Source organism: Medicago truncatula, chromosome 1 (assembly GCF_003473485.1).
Source record: "Medicago truncatula cultivar Jemalong A17 chromosome 1, MtrunA17r5.0-ANR, whole genome shotgun sequence".
NCBI lineage: Eukaryota > Viridiplantae > Streptophyta > Magnoliopsida > Fabales > Fabaceae > Medicago > Medicago truncatula.
Genome location: NC_053042.1, coordinates 49,411,998 through 49,429,193, shown reverse-complemented (window position 1 = coordinate 49,429,193; position 17,196 = coordinate 49,411,998). Strand labels below are relative to the sequence as shown.

Genomic DNA, 17,196 nt, shown 5'->3' with positions numbered 1-17,196 from the left:
TTATCATATTATATCACAAGAAAAATCATGGCAGGACCAGTATCAATGAGGTGTCAAGTTGCATTGGTTCTTGTATTGGTTGTGGCATTGGGGACCAAAATGGAAATGGGTGAGGCACAAACTACTTGTCCAACTCAGCTTAGCAATCTGAATGTTTGTGCACCATTTGTTGTTCCTGGTTCACCCAACACTAACCCAAGTCCTGATTGCTGCACTGCACTTCAATCAACCAACCCTGACTGTCTTTGTAACACTCTCAGAATTGCTTCTCAACTTACTTCTCAGTGCAACCTCCCATCTTTTGGTTGCGGTAATTTCTTTATTATATCATTGTATATTGTTCTCCTAGCTTCTTTTTTTTATCTCATTGAATATAATGTTTATCTTTCTTGATTTACAGTTCTAAATTAGAACATGGTGATGCGATCCACGAAGAATAAAAGATTGAAACAAGGCACGCCCGTTTAGCATGTGACTCTGTTTTGAATGTTATGTCATGTTATTATCACAAGATGTAACCAGTGCTATGAAATAAAGAAAGTTAGAAGTTTCCTTGATATGGATAGTAATATATGACATTTTGAATTTGATGCATGTTATATCTATATTTTTATGTTTTAACTTTTTTATACATTTAAGATGAAGTTTTCTATGTTTTTTGGTGTCCATTTCCATAAATCAATAAAATCAGATGCCTAAAGAAAAATTGATAATGAGCTGGTTTTCTAATTAACTTCATATATCTAATGAGAGATCATACTATTTATATCAAAAGAAATCCAATGGTATGTGTTCTACTTATCATTTATTTACTACTTAGTATGATCCTACTAATTGACCAAAACCAAATATGAAATTACCTCTGTGATCTATTAGGATACCACCACACAAGAAGCATTGACAGAGGGTACTATAATTGAACCATCACAGCTTAAAGCAACAATATGTTTTACCCATATTTTCAAATGAATGTGTATCTATGAGTGATAACTAATGGAAATAATATTTGGATGTTGTGACACCATTCAATTCCATTTTATCATTTGATTATATTTGCCATTAGATTGAATGTTTACAATTGTATATATAGATTACATGTAGACAGACACTGACATGATAGTTCAAACAAGAACTAACATTTTGAGTTGTAATGCAAAAGAAAGCGATCAAATTTGATGAAAGTAGATTGAGATTCAAAGTAACATTAGCATAGCAAGTTCTTAACCTTAAGGCCTAAAGTTGGTATGCCAATACCTTATATTAGACCTCACATCCTGAACATAAGCTATTTATTATTAGATTAGTGGATCAAAGAGGACTACATTCACTCGTGACTACATCCACTAGTCTAATAATAAATAGCTTACGTTGAGCTAGGTAGAATAAAGAGAGCTAATATTTGAACAATCAAGATTGTGATATCATATTAGATCGTATAGTTTTTCCTCTTCTAATGATGTGTACGAAAACTGAGGTAGATAAAATATATGTATTGAAAAGCTATAAGTTGTATCCGATTGCATGAATATACGTTTGTACATTTTGGTTGTTTATGAATCATTTCTCATATATAAACTGTAGTATTCTACGCCATGAAGGCATGGTTCACAATGCTTACATGTTTTGTTTTAAGGAAAGCGGGAAATCTTTACCTTCTCCTTTCATAGAAATCATGAACCTTTTTGCTAGAAAATCAAAGGGTTAACAAAAAAAACAGGTTGGTTCAATATTTAATCGACCAATAAAAAACTTTCGAGATGTATTTATGATACACCCTCTTGCAACAAATATAATTTCCATTATAAATTTGTAGACGGAAAAATCAACATTATCCTTTGATGAATTGAGGGTAATTTATCCTGATGATAAGTAGAATTCGATTTTTGAACGATGGAAATCACATGTTGAATGAATGGGATGAAGAATTTTGATGTATTGGAATGAAAATTGTATCTAATTGTAAGAAAAAACAATCATTTTCTATTGGTATGGATACTTCGAAATGTAAACAAATTGAATTAATAATAATAAAAGATTTTTTTACAATGAAAAAACTCTATGGTATGTAATCAAGGCTTTTATTTAATCTAAATAAATCTTATATTCAATTAAAATAATATGAATTTTTTAACCGAGTATAAAAATATATTGATTAATCAAAGACTTTTTACAATTTCAAAAATATTTGATGGAATCTTTAATAAATAGTAGTATTTTAATAGACCTTTGTGAGAAATTTTAGTTAGTTTTTAACATTAAAAAGCCTTTCATCAAAACATAAGATTTATATGAATTTCCATTTCTTGTGTTTCTTATCCATGACCTAATATATTTTCATCCAAAAAACGTGATTTTACATTTTACTATAAAAAATAATCAACATAAACTTTCTTTGACTGAATTTTTATAAACAATGATAAATTATAAACTATTAATATAGTAGAATTTTAGCTTAGGAAGGATGACTTAAGTGATAAGATGTTGCCACATTTACAACATCGTGAGTTTAACTTCCATTGTCAATATAAGACTTTTCTTTTAAGTGATTTGTAAGTTTACACTACTCTAACTTTTGTTAGCCCAAAAAATTCAAGGCTTCTCTAATAGAGAAGTTGAATGCCTATACAACTATACTCTTTAAAACTTAAATTTTATTTGGGTGACATAGTTTTTTGGTGACATTAGTGTAATTTATATTTGAGATAATGATGGATGAATGATTAAAATAAATTATTTACGTAAAAGATAATGATTGATTAAGAGAAAAATAGAAACAATGTCACTAAAAGCTATATCACTCACGTGTTATCCTTAAAACTTAAGGTTTTCTCAAACTATCGTGAACTTTCATAACTCAATTCACCTATCTCAAACTATCGTGAACTTCATAACTCAACTCACCTAAATTTGTTGAGAATTGTTGTTGACACATATGCATTGGCTGAGAAACACGAGTAATTTACCCAAATGCCCCTCGTCAGTTAACTGTCGAATTATGGAACCGGCTGCAGTTAACTACCGAGGAAAACTGAAAACTTCGGCAGTTAACTGCCGAGGAAACCTCAAACCTGTTTTTTTTTTTTTGACAAAAACCATAAATTGTCATTAATAATATTTATTGATTTTGAATGTTTCAATCATTATTTTGTACGTTTAAAACAATTGCAGTATTATACTTATATATATATATATATATATATATATATATATATATATATATATTAATAAGAATATCATTTAAATCTTGACCAAAAAAATAAAGAGCATTTAAGTACTCAAAAAACATTTCAATAAGTGTAAAAATTAAGCATTCGAATATTGTTTTGCAAATTACTTAAATAAAAAAAATCTTTGTGCATAATTATTTTTATGTAGAAAATATAACATATTATACCTTAAAAAAAATCGTTGTGCACAATTATTTTAACGATTTTTTTATTATTATTTTTATTTAAATAATGTGCAAAACAATATTCAAATGCATAATTTTTACACTGATTTAAATGTTATTCTTATTAAGATATATACGCATAAGTATAATACTGCAATTGTTTGAAACGTACCAAAATAATGATTGAAACATTCAAAATCAATAAATATTATTAATGACAATTTATGATTTTTGTAAAAAAAAAACAGGTTTGAGGTTTCCTCGGCAGTTAACTGCCGAAGTTTTTCTCGGTAGTTACTGCAGCCGGTTCCATAATTCGACAGTTAACTGCCGAGGGACATTTGAGTAAATTACTCATGTTTCTCAGCCAATGCATATGTGTCAACAACAATTCTCAAACTTGTTTTCAAAAAGAAAAATATATAACAGTAAAATTTTAATTAAAAAATAACAAATAATTGTATTATTTTTTATCAAGGGGTAAATAACAAATAATTGTAATAAAGGTATAAAACAAAACGTGACAAAAAAAGAGAGTATAAAACAAACAAATGGAATTGAAACTCAGCGTTTTAACACTTGAGAAGAAGCGCATGATTGTCTTCCCCAATCCCACACCGTGTTAGGGTTTCTGAAATCGATTTGAGCTTCAAAATATGCAATTTCCCAACCTCAATTTGAATTCAACGAGCCATACAATACTTCATCGCTGATTCGCGGTTATAACTCGGCAAGCCCAAAGAGACTATGGATAGTGTCGTGCGTCCACTGCACCATATTTGTTCCTTCTCCTGAATCAGTGATCAATTTCACAGTTCCAGTTTGTCTCACTTAAGTCTGGTAAGAGTTGTTTCTTTGAATCAAAATGCCTTTTTTTATGCAAATTAAAGCTTTGTTGGATTTTTGTATAATCAATTTAGCATATTATTGTCTACTCAAATCAAATATGTCAATTGCATAATGTAGCTATTTGGGTTTTAAGAATCATTGTGCATTCTGCATGTGATAAGTTACAGCCTTTTTTGGGTTTTCTTTTGTTATCATTTTGTTTTTTTATATGAATTAAATTAATTTAATTATTTAAATTAAATTAAATTATTTTCCACAGTAGTACTATTGGAAAAAAAGAAAAAAAAAAATAATTTAATTATTTCTCCCAATTTGGTGAAGGTTTTTCATGGATGGTGATCATAACAAGTTAGGTAATGTGCATGTAGAAAATGTTGATGTTGGACTTGAAACATCCAATAGTTTGGACTTGAATGTGGAGCAAAATAGTTGCAGCCCAAATGTTCTTCACGCTAATGGCTCTCAAACTCAATCTGGTAGTGCATCAGCAAATGGCGGCTTTGTCAACACAGTGTTGGGCATCGGTACGTTATTTGAGTCTGATGAACATGCGTATAGATTCTATAACAAGTATGCTAGATTGATGGGGTTCAATGTTAGAAAAGATTGGATTAATAGGAGTAAGGTACATGGTATGGTGGTTTCTAGGAAATTTACCTGCTCCAGAGAGGGATATCGTAGGAAAGACAAGAGAGATTTTACTGTGAAGAAACATCGGAAGGAGACGAGAACTGGCTGTTTGGCACACATGATCGTTACTCGTCAACAAGATGGAAAATACCAGGTTACGCATTTTGAAGCACAACATAATCATGATGACATAAATCCAATCAATTCTAACATGTTGTTACTAGAGTTGCAAAATGAATTTTGTGTTGCTCAAGCTGTGGAAGTTGACTCATATCATAATTTGGGACCCAAATCTAGCTCAGCGTTAACTACGATGAATACAAAATTAGGTGCACGTGATTCTCTTGATCAACTTTCCATGAATTATGACAATTATCTTCATTCTGTAAGGGAAAGAGATATGGGTAAAGGAGAAGCTGGGCGTTTGATGGGTTATTTTCAAAGGCAACATTTTGAAAATCCAACATTTTTTTATGCCGTACAGCTTGATGTTGATGACAAGGTAACCAATCTTTTCTGGGCTGATGACAATATGGTGGTAGATTACGATCATTTTGGGGATGTTGTTGGTTTGGATACAACTTGCAGAACAAACAAAGCTTTTCGGCCATTTGTACAGTTTTTAGGTGTTAATCATCACAAACAAGTATTAATATTTGCTGCTGCTTTTTTGTATGATGAGACCATCGAATCATTTAATTGGCTGTTTCGAACTTTCATTGGCGCAATGTCTGGGAAAAAGCCTAAGGCCATTATCACAGAACAAGATGCTGCAATCATCGAAGCAATCAATGCGGTTTTACCTGAAACAAACCGCTATACATGTGTTTGGCAGATGTATGAGAACACTCTTAAACATCTCAGCCATTTTGTTAAAGATGTTGAATCCTTTGCAAATGATCTAAGGAGTTGTATATATGACCCCAAGGATGAGGAAGAATTTACTCATGCTTGGGGGGTTATGCTGGAGAAATATAATCTCCAGCGAAATGAATGGTTGAGATGGATGTATAGAGAAAGGGAGAAATGGGCTGTTTGCTTTGGTCAGAATAGATTTTTTGTAGATGTCAAAGGCTTTCATTTAGGTGAGATTTTGTCTCACAAGCTTAGAAGCTATCTAAATCCCGACCTTGATGTAGTTCAATATCTTAACCATTTTGAAAGGATAGTGGAGGAGCAACGATATAAAGAAATAGAAGCTAGTGATGAAATGAAGGGATGTCTTCCAAAGCTAATGGGTAATGTGGTTGTGTTGAAACATGCTAGTGTTGCTTATACTCCAAGAGCATTTGAAGTATTTCAGCAACGATATGAGAAGTCTTTGAATGTTATTGTCAACCAGCACAAAAGAGATGGATATTTGTTTGAGTATAAAGTTAATACATATGGGCATGCTAGACAGTACACTGTCACCTTCAGTTCTTCAGATAATACAGTTGTCTGCAGTTGTATGAAGTTTGAGCATGTTGGTTTTCTTTGTAGCCATGCACTAAAAGTTCTTGATAATAGAAACATAAAAGTAGTTCCATCTCGATACATCTTGAAGAGATGGACAAAAGATGCAAGGTTGGGTAATATCAGGGAGATTAAGCAATTTAAAATGCAAGATAACCCTAAGATGGTTGTAGCAAGCTGTTACAAAGATTTATGCCACAGACTTGTCAAGTTATCGGCAAGAGCTTCTGAATCTGTGGAGGCTTATCAGTTTGCTGTGAGGCAACTTGATGAAGTTATGGAAGGAGTGCAGAAAATCTTGATATTGAAAAGCGAGGAAGCTCAAGTTATCACCTCAAATAGTATTCATGTAGATGCTTCAGAAAGTGAGCCTGCAGTGATCTTTCTGAATGGACATGCGACTGAGGATCAGGATGAAAGTAACAGAGTAAGCGAAGAAATTGACAGGACCGCTACACCGGATAGGTGCCAAATAACGGTGAATTATAGTCAAACTGATTCAGATAGGATTTTAAATGTAGAACCTTCTTCAAATACTGTTGTCTGCATTTCAAGCCCCCCATCTCCATATGTTTCATCTCAACCAAATCTCCTTTTGCAGGTAAACTTTTATCATTTATTTGATTGATATATGGTAGCTTGTATTGTTGTGATCATATAGCATATTTGATATAGAGATCAGGAAGTTTAATGCTCCTTCATTTTTTGCAATGAAGTTTTATGCTCGTTAACTTTTGGAGAATATGCTCTGTATAATTTTTTAAATAAAAAATAAAGAGAACGGCATTTGTTGATTCTCTCATTTGTTTTACAGGGCTTATTCGGTTTTGAAACCAATGAAGTGGTTCAATGCATGTATGAACGGCCTGATCTTGTGTTGGATCATCAATCTAATACTAACCTGTTCCAACCGCCAATTTCTAACCAACACAGTTCTCCATGCCTTTCTCAACTATCGCAGGTGTTAATTTTTCCAGTCCATTAGTTTTTTTTTATGCAGAGTATGTTACTTTGTATAACATATCATGAATATTTTACTCAGGAGCCTATAATCCAAAACGCACACCATGAGTCCGTACCAAGCAATAATCAGATGCAACAGGTAAACATTTACTTAATGATCATAATTTGAACAAACCCCCTTCCCAGATTTGTGGTGGGTTATCGGGTGTTTATGGTGGAAAACTAATTGCATCTGCTTTGTGTATGTATATTTGTTGTAGGGTATGGATCTTGATATCCAAAATCCTCATTCAGAATCTTGTATCCTGCTGTGTGACCATAGATACCGAAGTTCTGACTCTGCATAATGTATCAGAGGATCATGGTCGAAACATATCCTGTATATGCCATTATTTTTGTTGTACAGTTGGGCTTGATCTAGTCAAGTAGCCATAACGCAAAAGCGTTGAATATGTAGTCATCCTTCTTTTTTGTAAATAACCAAATATTCACTGGTTCATATTAAAAGATACTCCGTCTGGTCTTAAATGTATTTGATCTAAATTTGGATCAAATACATTTTGACTTTTCTTTTGTTTAAGACCGGAGGGAGTAGATACACAACTTCTGCAATGGAATCTCAAATAGAAATAGTACAATTAAAAGACAGCTCCTGATGATGTTTTTACTTTGGGAAATGTTAACGAGTCTTTTGGTTGCACTCTTTAAGAATCATTAATAGCAAGTTTTTATGAAAAACTGTGTAATCGCATTGGAATTTGTAACATTTATCTTTTTAAAGGAATATTTTTTAAATTTAGGATCCTTAAAGAGTGTCATGGGACCACTCGTTAACAAGACCCTTTTACTTTTTATGCTCGGGGCTTCCTTTATAGTTGGGTGCATAGTTTTAAAACCTGGCTCGTATCGGCCGGTCGAACCAGTCCGACCGGGAACCGGTGGGGATAGCGGTTCGATCAAAATATCGGATCGGCTGTGTAATTAAACTGGTGCAAACTGGTGAAACTCGCTAAAAATCGGTGACTCGGCCGGTTTTTTGACCGATCCGGTTCAATTAATATTTTATGTTTAGTATTTTTAATTAAATCCATTTAAACACGTATTAATGCTTCATTACGTCCTGTTTGATATTACTCCCTCCGGCTCACAATAATAGTCTTTTTACCCATTTTTCTTTTTCTCAAAATAATTGTCACTTTATAATACTAATGCGCCATTTATTTTATTTTTTTTAATTATTATACCCTTATTTATTGAATTCCGAAAATTTTATCATCAAAATTAATTAATATTAATTATATGCCTTAGCTTATTTATAGGAAAAAAATTCGAATTTGAAAAATTCAAAGGTTGTAGGAATCGAACCATAACATCATAGTGTATCACATAAACTTAACCATTGCAACTGCTATTTATTTGTGTTATGAAATGTAATATTATATCTAAGTTTATTACATCTTCATTTTTCCCATTAAGGACATATAGTTTTTTTCTTTCTTTCAAGAAGAGCAAGTAATAAATATATTATTTAAACAATAATAATATACATTTATATCATCAATCCCTTAAAAAAATATACATAACATATGTATTTTTAGAAAATCTGCATATTATGTTAATATTAATTGATATGCAAACAAAATATAGTTATACTCTTTAGAAAAATATAGTTATAAAAATATTAATATACACATTATATGTTAGTTTTTTAGTTTTTAAGTAACTGAGTCACCGGTTCAATCCGATTTAATATGGTTAAATACCCATACAAATTTAATTTTAAGACACCGAGTTATTCGGTTTAATCCGGTTCAGTCATGCGGCTCAATCAATGACTCGGTCGATCATTAACCCAATGATCCAGTACACCTGCCGAGTCGATGATCGAACCGAGTTTTAAAACTATGGTTGGGTGGCCATACTTGGAGAACCAAATGTTGTTGTGCATTCTTAGAAAAATAATACACGGCTTTCTTAATTAGCTAGCGTAGATTAAAATGAAACATAACATTTATTTTTTGTGGTGGCTGGGGTTCGAACCCCGGACCTTGCATATTATTATGTATTGTTTATACCAACTGAGTCAAGTTCACGTGGACAATGAAACAGAACATATAAATGTTCTATATACATTTTGAAAGTACAAGCAAATAAAGTGATTTTTGGTGTTTGCTCCAGATTGATCCAAGGCCAGTCCTTTGCAGCCTCACTGCCGATCTCAGAAATACATCCGACTTGTCGCCCGATACACTTGGCATATGATTTAGGTAATTTGTAACCCCCCGATACACTCAGTGCTCGCCCTTCCATCAATCATCAGACCCAACCATTGAAGGATGCCGTTTGTAATGGATGCAAGGTTAGAGCGTTCGCAGGTACCACCCTTATTTGAATATTGTTTTACTAATTTTTGACTACTCAATGTACATTAAAACATTATTATACAATTTAGTAGTACTAAAAGAAATAGATTGAAAGAGAACAAAACAAGAATAATATGTTGGACCACGTTGTATTGACATATCATACGCCACTGGTGATTCATAAAGAAAAAAAAACTTGAGTAAACGGTGACACGCAGAGTTGTTTTTCCATTAATGTCTTGTAGGTCCTATTCATTCAACCAGCCCCTCAGCTTCATCCAGACCACGACAAAGTGAATAATCATAAGGTTAAACCTTCCTTATTTGGCGATCATGCACAAAAACTTACACCTCGATTTATCCATATGTGAGGCTTAAAATGCTCAATTAGTTCATCTAGTCTAGACACAAAGATCGAGAGGATGGTAATTTCTCTAGAGCTGTGAGGCTACGACACAACTTTTAATTACTCCTAATGTTTTAAAACAGAAACACAAATTTTGGATTAACAAGGTTTCTGATGGAGAGGTTCAATGCTCTAAGTTTACAAGAGAGGACATCGTCACATCTTCATTTAAAACTTTACAACATTTGATATGTGAGTCATCTCACTTATATATCCAACATTTTGAATATTGGCAAACGAGTAATTAAGTAAAAATTGATGTGTCACAGATCATACAATTATTTATTTGTCTTCGAGAGCATAACTCAGTTGGTACGGACAATGCATAAAATATACAAGATCTGTGGTTCAAACCCCGGCTACCAAAAAAAATACAATTATTTATTTTATATCAAAAAGAATGAAACCTTGATAATATAGAATAGTGTTTACTACTTAATTGATAATGCAACAACTCGGTTAAAAAATTGATAATAAGACAAAGTTGAATAGTGTTTACTACTTAATTGAAATGTGTATTCATCTAAGTGTTCCAATAGAAATGCTGATGACTCGTTTTCATCCACAGTTGTAAAGATTTTGGAAGAAGAACCTTGTATTTGCGCGTGGGGTTGAAACATTGGACTATAAAAAACAGAGTTCCATGACCAATTCTAGTCTCCGACACTCTCTACAACTATAGTAGAAGAATCCAAGTGTTCCCACTTCTTCTTCAACTACTTTCTCATTCACACTTCTTCACCTTAACTAAATTCATTTAAATTCCCTTCTCTCTCACTCAACAAATTCTTAAACCTTTCCTTCAAAAGTCAAAGAAAAAACCAATCACCGCTAATGAGTTGAACATGGGTTTTCTCCGGCGACTCTTTGGCGCCAAAAAACCGATCCCTCCCTCTGACGGGTCGGGTAAAAAATCTGATAAAGACAACAAGAGAAGATGGAGCTTTGGCAAACAAAGCAGTAAAACAAAGTCACTCCCACAACCGCCACCCTCCGCCTTCAACCAATTTGATTCCTCCACTCCCTTAGAACGCAACAAACATGCAATCGCCGTTGCTGCGGCAACAGCAGCAGTCGCGGAGGCAGCTCTGGCCGCTGCACATGCTGCGGCGGAGGTGGTCAGACTCACAAGCAGCGGCGTGGCGGGAAGTAGTAACAAAACGCGTGGTCAGTTACGGTTGCCGGAGGAGACCGCCGCCGTTAAAATACAGTCGGCTTTTCGTGGCTATTTGGTGAGTAAAAATTGTTAAATTCTTTCTACATTTTTGTTTTCTTTTCGTAATTTATGACGCCAATAATCCATGGTCATTGGTCAAATTATGTCAACCAATAAAAAGGTCAAATACTTTTCAACAGTTAGTTTTTTTTTTTTTTTAAGAAATGAAATAATTATTTATTATTGTAGCTGGTGAAAGCGAACTGTTCCGTGGACATCGGTGTTGTGTTGGTCCCTTCCACACAGTACATCTCATCAAATCTAACTTCCTTCCTTAATTAACTCTATCCTATTGCTATTTTTTTCATAAATATTTAGCTTATAAAAAAAATTATTTTTATTTCTACAGAGAAGTATGAGTATTTTTTAAAATACGATAACGGATACAAAAGTAACCTGCATAGATAGATGATAGATGGCTAGATGCTAACTTCATTTCTATTTATAGTAACATTGTAGAAAATGTTTGTTTTCTCTGTTGTATGGAATTGTGTACTGATGCTTTATGGGTCATTTCCTATATAGCCACGTTATTGATATTTCGAGTTATATTCATTGATTTCTGATAATAAAACGATATAAATATGCATATTTATGTTTGTTATAAGTTTATTAAATTTTATTTCTGGATATAAAACGTTCGTGTCATGGGAATAGAAAATTTTTTCCAAAGAAAATGGTGGGAATAAAAATTTCATGAAGATGAGAATAAATTCATATATAATTATCTTTTTTTTTAAGGATATATTATAATGTTAAACAAACATCTTTTTTTTCTAAATACCTTGGAATAAAATTCTCACCTTTATGTTCCAAGAAAGGTTATTCATGGGAATAAATTTGGTAAACTTGAAACAAACACACCCTAAGAATTTTTCTTTTTATTTCCCTCTCCTAAGTTTTTGGAATTTTTCTTATCAAACTAGTCTTCATAATTTTCCACCAAACACATTATAATCAAACTAGTTATTCTTTTTAGAAAATAAAAATTCATTATGAAGAAAAAAGCTTTTGATATATTGCTTTTTATAACTTTCTTTGGATCGGAAACTTTAGGGAGCAATTTAGTAAAAGTTTCAGGGAATGAATGAAGACTGCATTTTTTTTTTCCTGAAAACTAAGAGTGCATTATCTTGTTGAGTTGTTTCTGATTTTCTTTCCCATACATTCTACTCTCTCTAGTGTAGTTTTCATCCGAAAATGTTGCATTTTATAGAGATTGTTACTTTGTATAATGGGATCCTCTACAATTATAGTATAGTGTTGCAGCTGTAGGGACTCTTAGATTTAAAGAGAGAAACAATTCTATGGATTTCTCTTTCTAAATCTAACGATCCCTATTGTCGCGGCATCATATTGTAGGGGACCAGAACAGTGTCTAGCTGGTCACCAATATTCAAGATTAATTTTATGATTCATCAGTTTCTTAACAAAGAAGAATGTATACATTTTAATAAAAGGATTAATGGAATAGGAGTATCAATAGATACATAGGAGTGGCAATAGAGAGTAGAGACTCCCATGGTTAAGGTGGAGAAAATATGGCCAACTTGTTTGAGATGTGGGGGAAGGAAAAAAAATTCAGACGGGTGACAATATTCAACTTTAGAAAAGAGCAATTTTATTATAATAATTTGAGTGCGTGGGAACTCAAATGAAGAAAAAATTTAGACATTGTGTAATTAGAACAAGAAAGCCCCACATATTTGGATAGATGAGAGTAAATCATGTATCAACAAATTTGACCATAAATGAATTAGCAAATAAGAATATATTATTTTGATATTTTATTCATAAAAGGAAATGTGATAGTCTTGTGAGGGAGATCCACCCCTAGACAAAGAGTTATGATAGTTACCTTTGTATGAGGCAAACTAAAATGGCCCTTTGTGGACCTTTGCCAACCCATCATCAACCACGTTTGAGGTAATGGCCCCAAGTACTAGTAGGTAGGGTTGCTATTAGTGAATGTAATGTCACAGTGTAATAGGAGAGTGAAGAGCAAGTTGGTAACCACTTATTTTGTTTTTGGCTGCGTATGGGGCATTCTTTGTGATCAAGTCCTTTTCTTTGCTTTGCCAATTCAAAAGGTAAAAAACATTCCTTTGTAGGAAAAAAAGTACTTTTCAAGGCACTTTTACTTAAATAGTTATAGTTATAATTTTATGACATTAACGTGGTTTAGGTCACTAACTAAAACACTGGTAGTACTGGAGAGAGGGAGAGAGGTTGCAATCAGTTAACAAATTAACTTAACTTTTTCTAACTATCTTTTGATTTTCAGCTTGTTATGCAAGGCAAGGGAAGGTGGCAAGTGTAGCACGCTTTCCTTGCTTGTCATTTCTCAAATTAATTGTTTCATTTTATTATGTAGAAGATGATCCTATTAACTTCAATTAGTAGCAAACCTTCTATTCCCTTGTTTTATTTCTTCTTTATGAAGTTTTCTAAATGATGCCTCATGGTACTAATTGTTCTTTATCATTAAAAAAACTGATTGGTTCAATTTGATTGTTACTCTTGGCCTTTTATTCATTTTTGTTTTGTTTTGGATTAATTAGTATTAGTATGGACTATTAGATCATTTTAGCTCTAATACCATGTTGAACTTTAGTGCACCCCAAATTGAATAAGTCTTCCGAGTTTTGTGTAACATTACTTTCTTCCATTTTTACCCTTTAAACTATTTTATCTATAACTTTGTCCATTTTTACTCAAAGAGTAAGAAGGAGAAAGAAAAACGAGAGACTAATGACAGCCTACAATAGACTAGATAGTCTCTACACTAGTAACTTCACATAAGTGCTTATGTGTAAATTATTTCTATAACAAAAGATAAAATAAACTCATCTATTTCAAGATAAGTTATAAGCTATTTTGATAAGCTATCCTGAAGAACTTATGAAAATAAGATAAAATCAACTTATAGACATATGTCATAAGCTCTTCAATAAGTCTCACAAATGCTTATACTAGTAGATAAGCTCAACTTAGTCATTGCAATTTATTTTGATAAACAACATATTTTGATGATATATGAATTTTGGAAGGCAAGGAGAGCGTTGAGAGCACTTAAAGCATTGGTGAAGTTGCAAGCACTGGTTCGAGGCCACATTGTGAGAAAGAAAACTGCAGATATGCTCAGGCGTATGCAAACATTGGTGCGACTACAGACAAAGGCACGTGCAAGTCGTGCGCACTTGTCATCAGATAATCTGCATTCTTTTAAGTCTTCACTTTCTCATTACCCTGTAAGTAGCAAACTCTATTTTTATGTTCTCTCTCCCCAATGAGTTAATGACACAAACGTAATTTTGCAAAAACATAGCATGTTCAATAGCAATATGCAAACTACTATGTTATATACATGCTGTTTTAGGTTGGATTATGGTTAACATTTAAATTGAATTATAAGTATTTTAGTATTACTCAAAAAATAAATTGTTTTTTGACTGGCTTAAAAATAACGATTGGTGATCATTAACCTCTCCTTTTGTGTTGTAAATTTATCTACTTAATTGTAGGTCCCTGAAGAATATGAGCAACCACATCATGTCTATAGTACAAAATTCGGTGGATCTTCCATCCTCAAGGTACAGTACTATTCTTCCCAATTAATTACTTCAAATTATGATGCAAACATCTTGAAATTTGTCTAGGAATTCTTATCACTTTGATGGTGAATATCTATTTGAAGAATAAACAATGGTTAGAAAGATTTTTACACTTGAATTAAGAAATTTAATTGTTTTCCTAATGCATGCATAACTTATTGAATAATATTAACTATTCTTATTACTCTTGCATTTGTCGAGAGATCGACTTAACCTATGTGTTTGTGGCTAAACTTGCAGAGGTGCAGTTCCAATTCAAATTTTAGGAAGATTGAGTCGGAGAAACCACGGTTTGGCTCCAATTGGTTAGACCATTGGATGCAAGAGAACTCCATTAGCCAAACAAAAAACGCATCATCGAAGAATAGACACCCTGATGAACATAAAAGTGATAAGATTCTCGAAGTAGATACTTGGAAGCCACAGTTGAATAAAAATGAGAATAATGTGAATTCTATGTCAAATGAATCTCCATCAAAACATTCAACAAAAGCTCAAAATCAAAGTCTCTCAGTGAAGTTTCACAAAGCAAAAGAAGAAGTAGCAGCATCGCGCACTGCTGATAATAGTCCACAAACATTTTCTGCTTCTTCAAGAAATGGAAGTGGTGTAAGAAGAAATACCCCCTTTACACCTACAAGAAGTGAGTGTTCATGGAGTTTCTTAGGTGGTTACTCTGGTTACCCTAATTACATGGCAAACACTGAATCTTCTAGAGCTAAGGTTAGATCACAAAGTGCACCAAGACAAAGGCATGAGTTTGAGGAATACAGTTCTACTAGAAGGCCTTTTCAAGGTCTTTGGGATGTAGGGTCTACTAATTCAGACAATGATTCTGATTCAAGGAGCAACAAAGTCTCACCTGCTTTGAGTCGTTTTAATAGAATTGGAAGTAGCAATTTAAGGTGACACATTGCTTGTCTTATGCTTGTGTATGAAGACATTTTAATTACCACTTTTTCCACAAAATAGAAAAAAGAAACATGTTTCCATTTTTTTTTTTATTTTTTTGGTGTGTGGCAGCTTTTTAAAATGTAATTACTAGTAGTAACATTTTGACCTGTACTTTTGTAGTGTATTCTATTATCTATTGTTCACACGATCAAAAGTTACTTTGTTGACTTGATGTTACAAGTATGATGATTTGTAAATCATGAATTGGTTTGACTATTTTGCTTAGTAATAATGTGCATGGTTTGAATTGTGACTCACATGGAATTAATATCTAGCCCCTTCTTCATACCAACGGATAAGGTTACCCTAAAGAGTTTTTCTTCAAAGTGACTAAGTTATACTTATGTCAATTTGATTTAAAGTAATAAAAAGTTCAAAGAGTGAGTATACCGATACACTCAAATATATTGGATGTACCATAGAATTTACCTAAAATTATTTCTTTTCACTTTATATGTAAATATATTATTCATGATGGACCAAAGTAATAATTTGTTGTTTGAGATCCATGCTTGTATGCTTGGATAGATATAGTTGGATAATAATTAGAATTAATACAATATTGTTAATGATTGCTAAGTTAGTTATGATCAGTGAGAAGTTATATATAGTGTATTCTACAATCATTGTATCAACTTCTTCATTCTATTAATTCTGAAATATGAAATGTGTACACATTAGTCCTGAGTCCTAACTCGACTAATAGAGTAACTAACACTACCAGGATTATAACTATTAATCATAAACAGAACATTTGTTTAAAGTCAGTGTACTATTTATTACTCACTATTTGGAGATGTCCAAGAGTCATTTTGTGTGACTCAACATTTCGTACTAAATAGTACCCTGTCATGTTGTCGTATATATTGATGATGTCCAAGAATCATTTTCACTGACAAAAACATCTCCATTCTGTAGTACTATTTTATTTTTATTTCTTTAACAGAAACCCTTATGTTATGTTCATCTATCAATGTCATAGCTATTTTAAGAAAACCTGTTTGAAATAGACTATTCAATCTGTTCGGTTACCATTGGCCATGATAATATTTATCCACTGTAAATTCACGGAAACTAGATCTTATCTTATAGTATTTCTTTCTTTATAGATGAACCCTTTCGGTGGTCCATTAATTTAATCAGAAATGTATATAAAACAAAAGGACAAAATAATAGTTCATATAAATAAAAGTGAAACATGACACCATTACTCACCAGTACCACTTCCTTTCACTTTCCCTTGTGTTGTTCTCTTCTTCAAATTACGTAATTAACTATGTAAGATTAAGAAGCTGGTTGTGAGAAAAATGTTGAAATGGTAGTTGCTCTCTCTCATCAAGCTTTGGCCCACAAAA

General features: G+C 32.6%; 3 protein-coding genes across 4 annotated transcripts; all 3 read left to right on the top strand.

Annotated features, from left to right (window-relative positions):
• Window position 1: 1 nt before the first annotated feature.
• LOC11411650 (protein MEN-8) lies at window positions 2-594 on the top strand. The gene is made up of 2 exons (XM_003592254.3): window positions 2-310; window positions 401-594. Exons 1-2 carry the CDS (start codon window positions 28-30, stop codon window positions 409-411), a joined length of 294 nt encoding a protein of 97 aa, XP_003592302.1. The 5' UTR covers window positions 2-27; the 3' UTR covers window positions 412-594.
• A 3,354-nt stretch (window positions 595-3,948) lies between these two features.
• On the top strand, window positions 3,949-7,999 carry LOC112416282 (protein FAR1-RELATED SEQUENCE 9). Of its 2 annotated transcripts, none has more exons than XM_024769576.2 (5): window positions 3,949-4,231; window positions 4,609-6,926; window positions 7,140-7,286; window positions 7,368-7,427; window positions 7,549-7,999. In XM_024769576.2, exons 2-5 carry the CDS (start codon window positions 4,824-4,826, stop codon window positions 7,633-7,635), a joined length of 2,397 nt encoding a protein of 798 aa, XP_024625344.1. In that variant the 5' UTR covers window positions 3,949-4,231; window positions 4,609-4,823; the 3' UTR covers window positions 7,636-7,999. The 2 variants fall into 2 exon arrangements, with proteins under 2 accessions (XP_024625344.1, XP_024625341.1); XM_024769573.2 differs by having other exon boundaries at window positions 4,562-6,926.
• A 2,615-nt stretch (window positions 8,000-10,614) lies between these two features.
• On the top strand, window positions 10,615-16,066 carry LOC11422836 (protein IQ-DOMAIN 1). The gene is made up of 4 exons (XM_003592252.4): window positions 10,615-11,289; window positions 14,324-14,524; window positions 14,798-14,866; window positions 15,128-16,066. Exons 1-4 carry the CDS (start codon window positions 10,903-10,905, stop codon window positions 15,794-15,796), a joined length of 1,326 nt encoding a protein of 441 aa, XP_003592300.1. The 5' UTR covers window positions 10,615-10,902; the 3' UTR covers window positions 15,797-16,066.
• The last annotated feature ends 1,130 nt before the right edge of the window (window positions 16,067-17,196 follow it).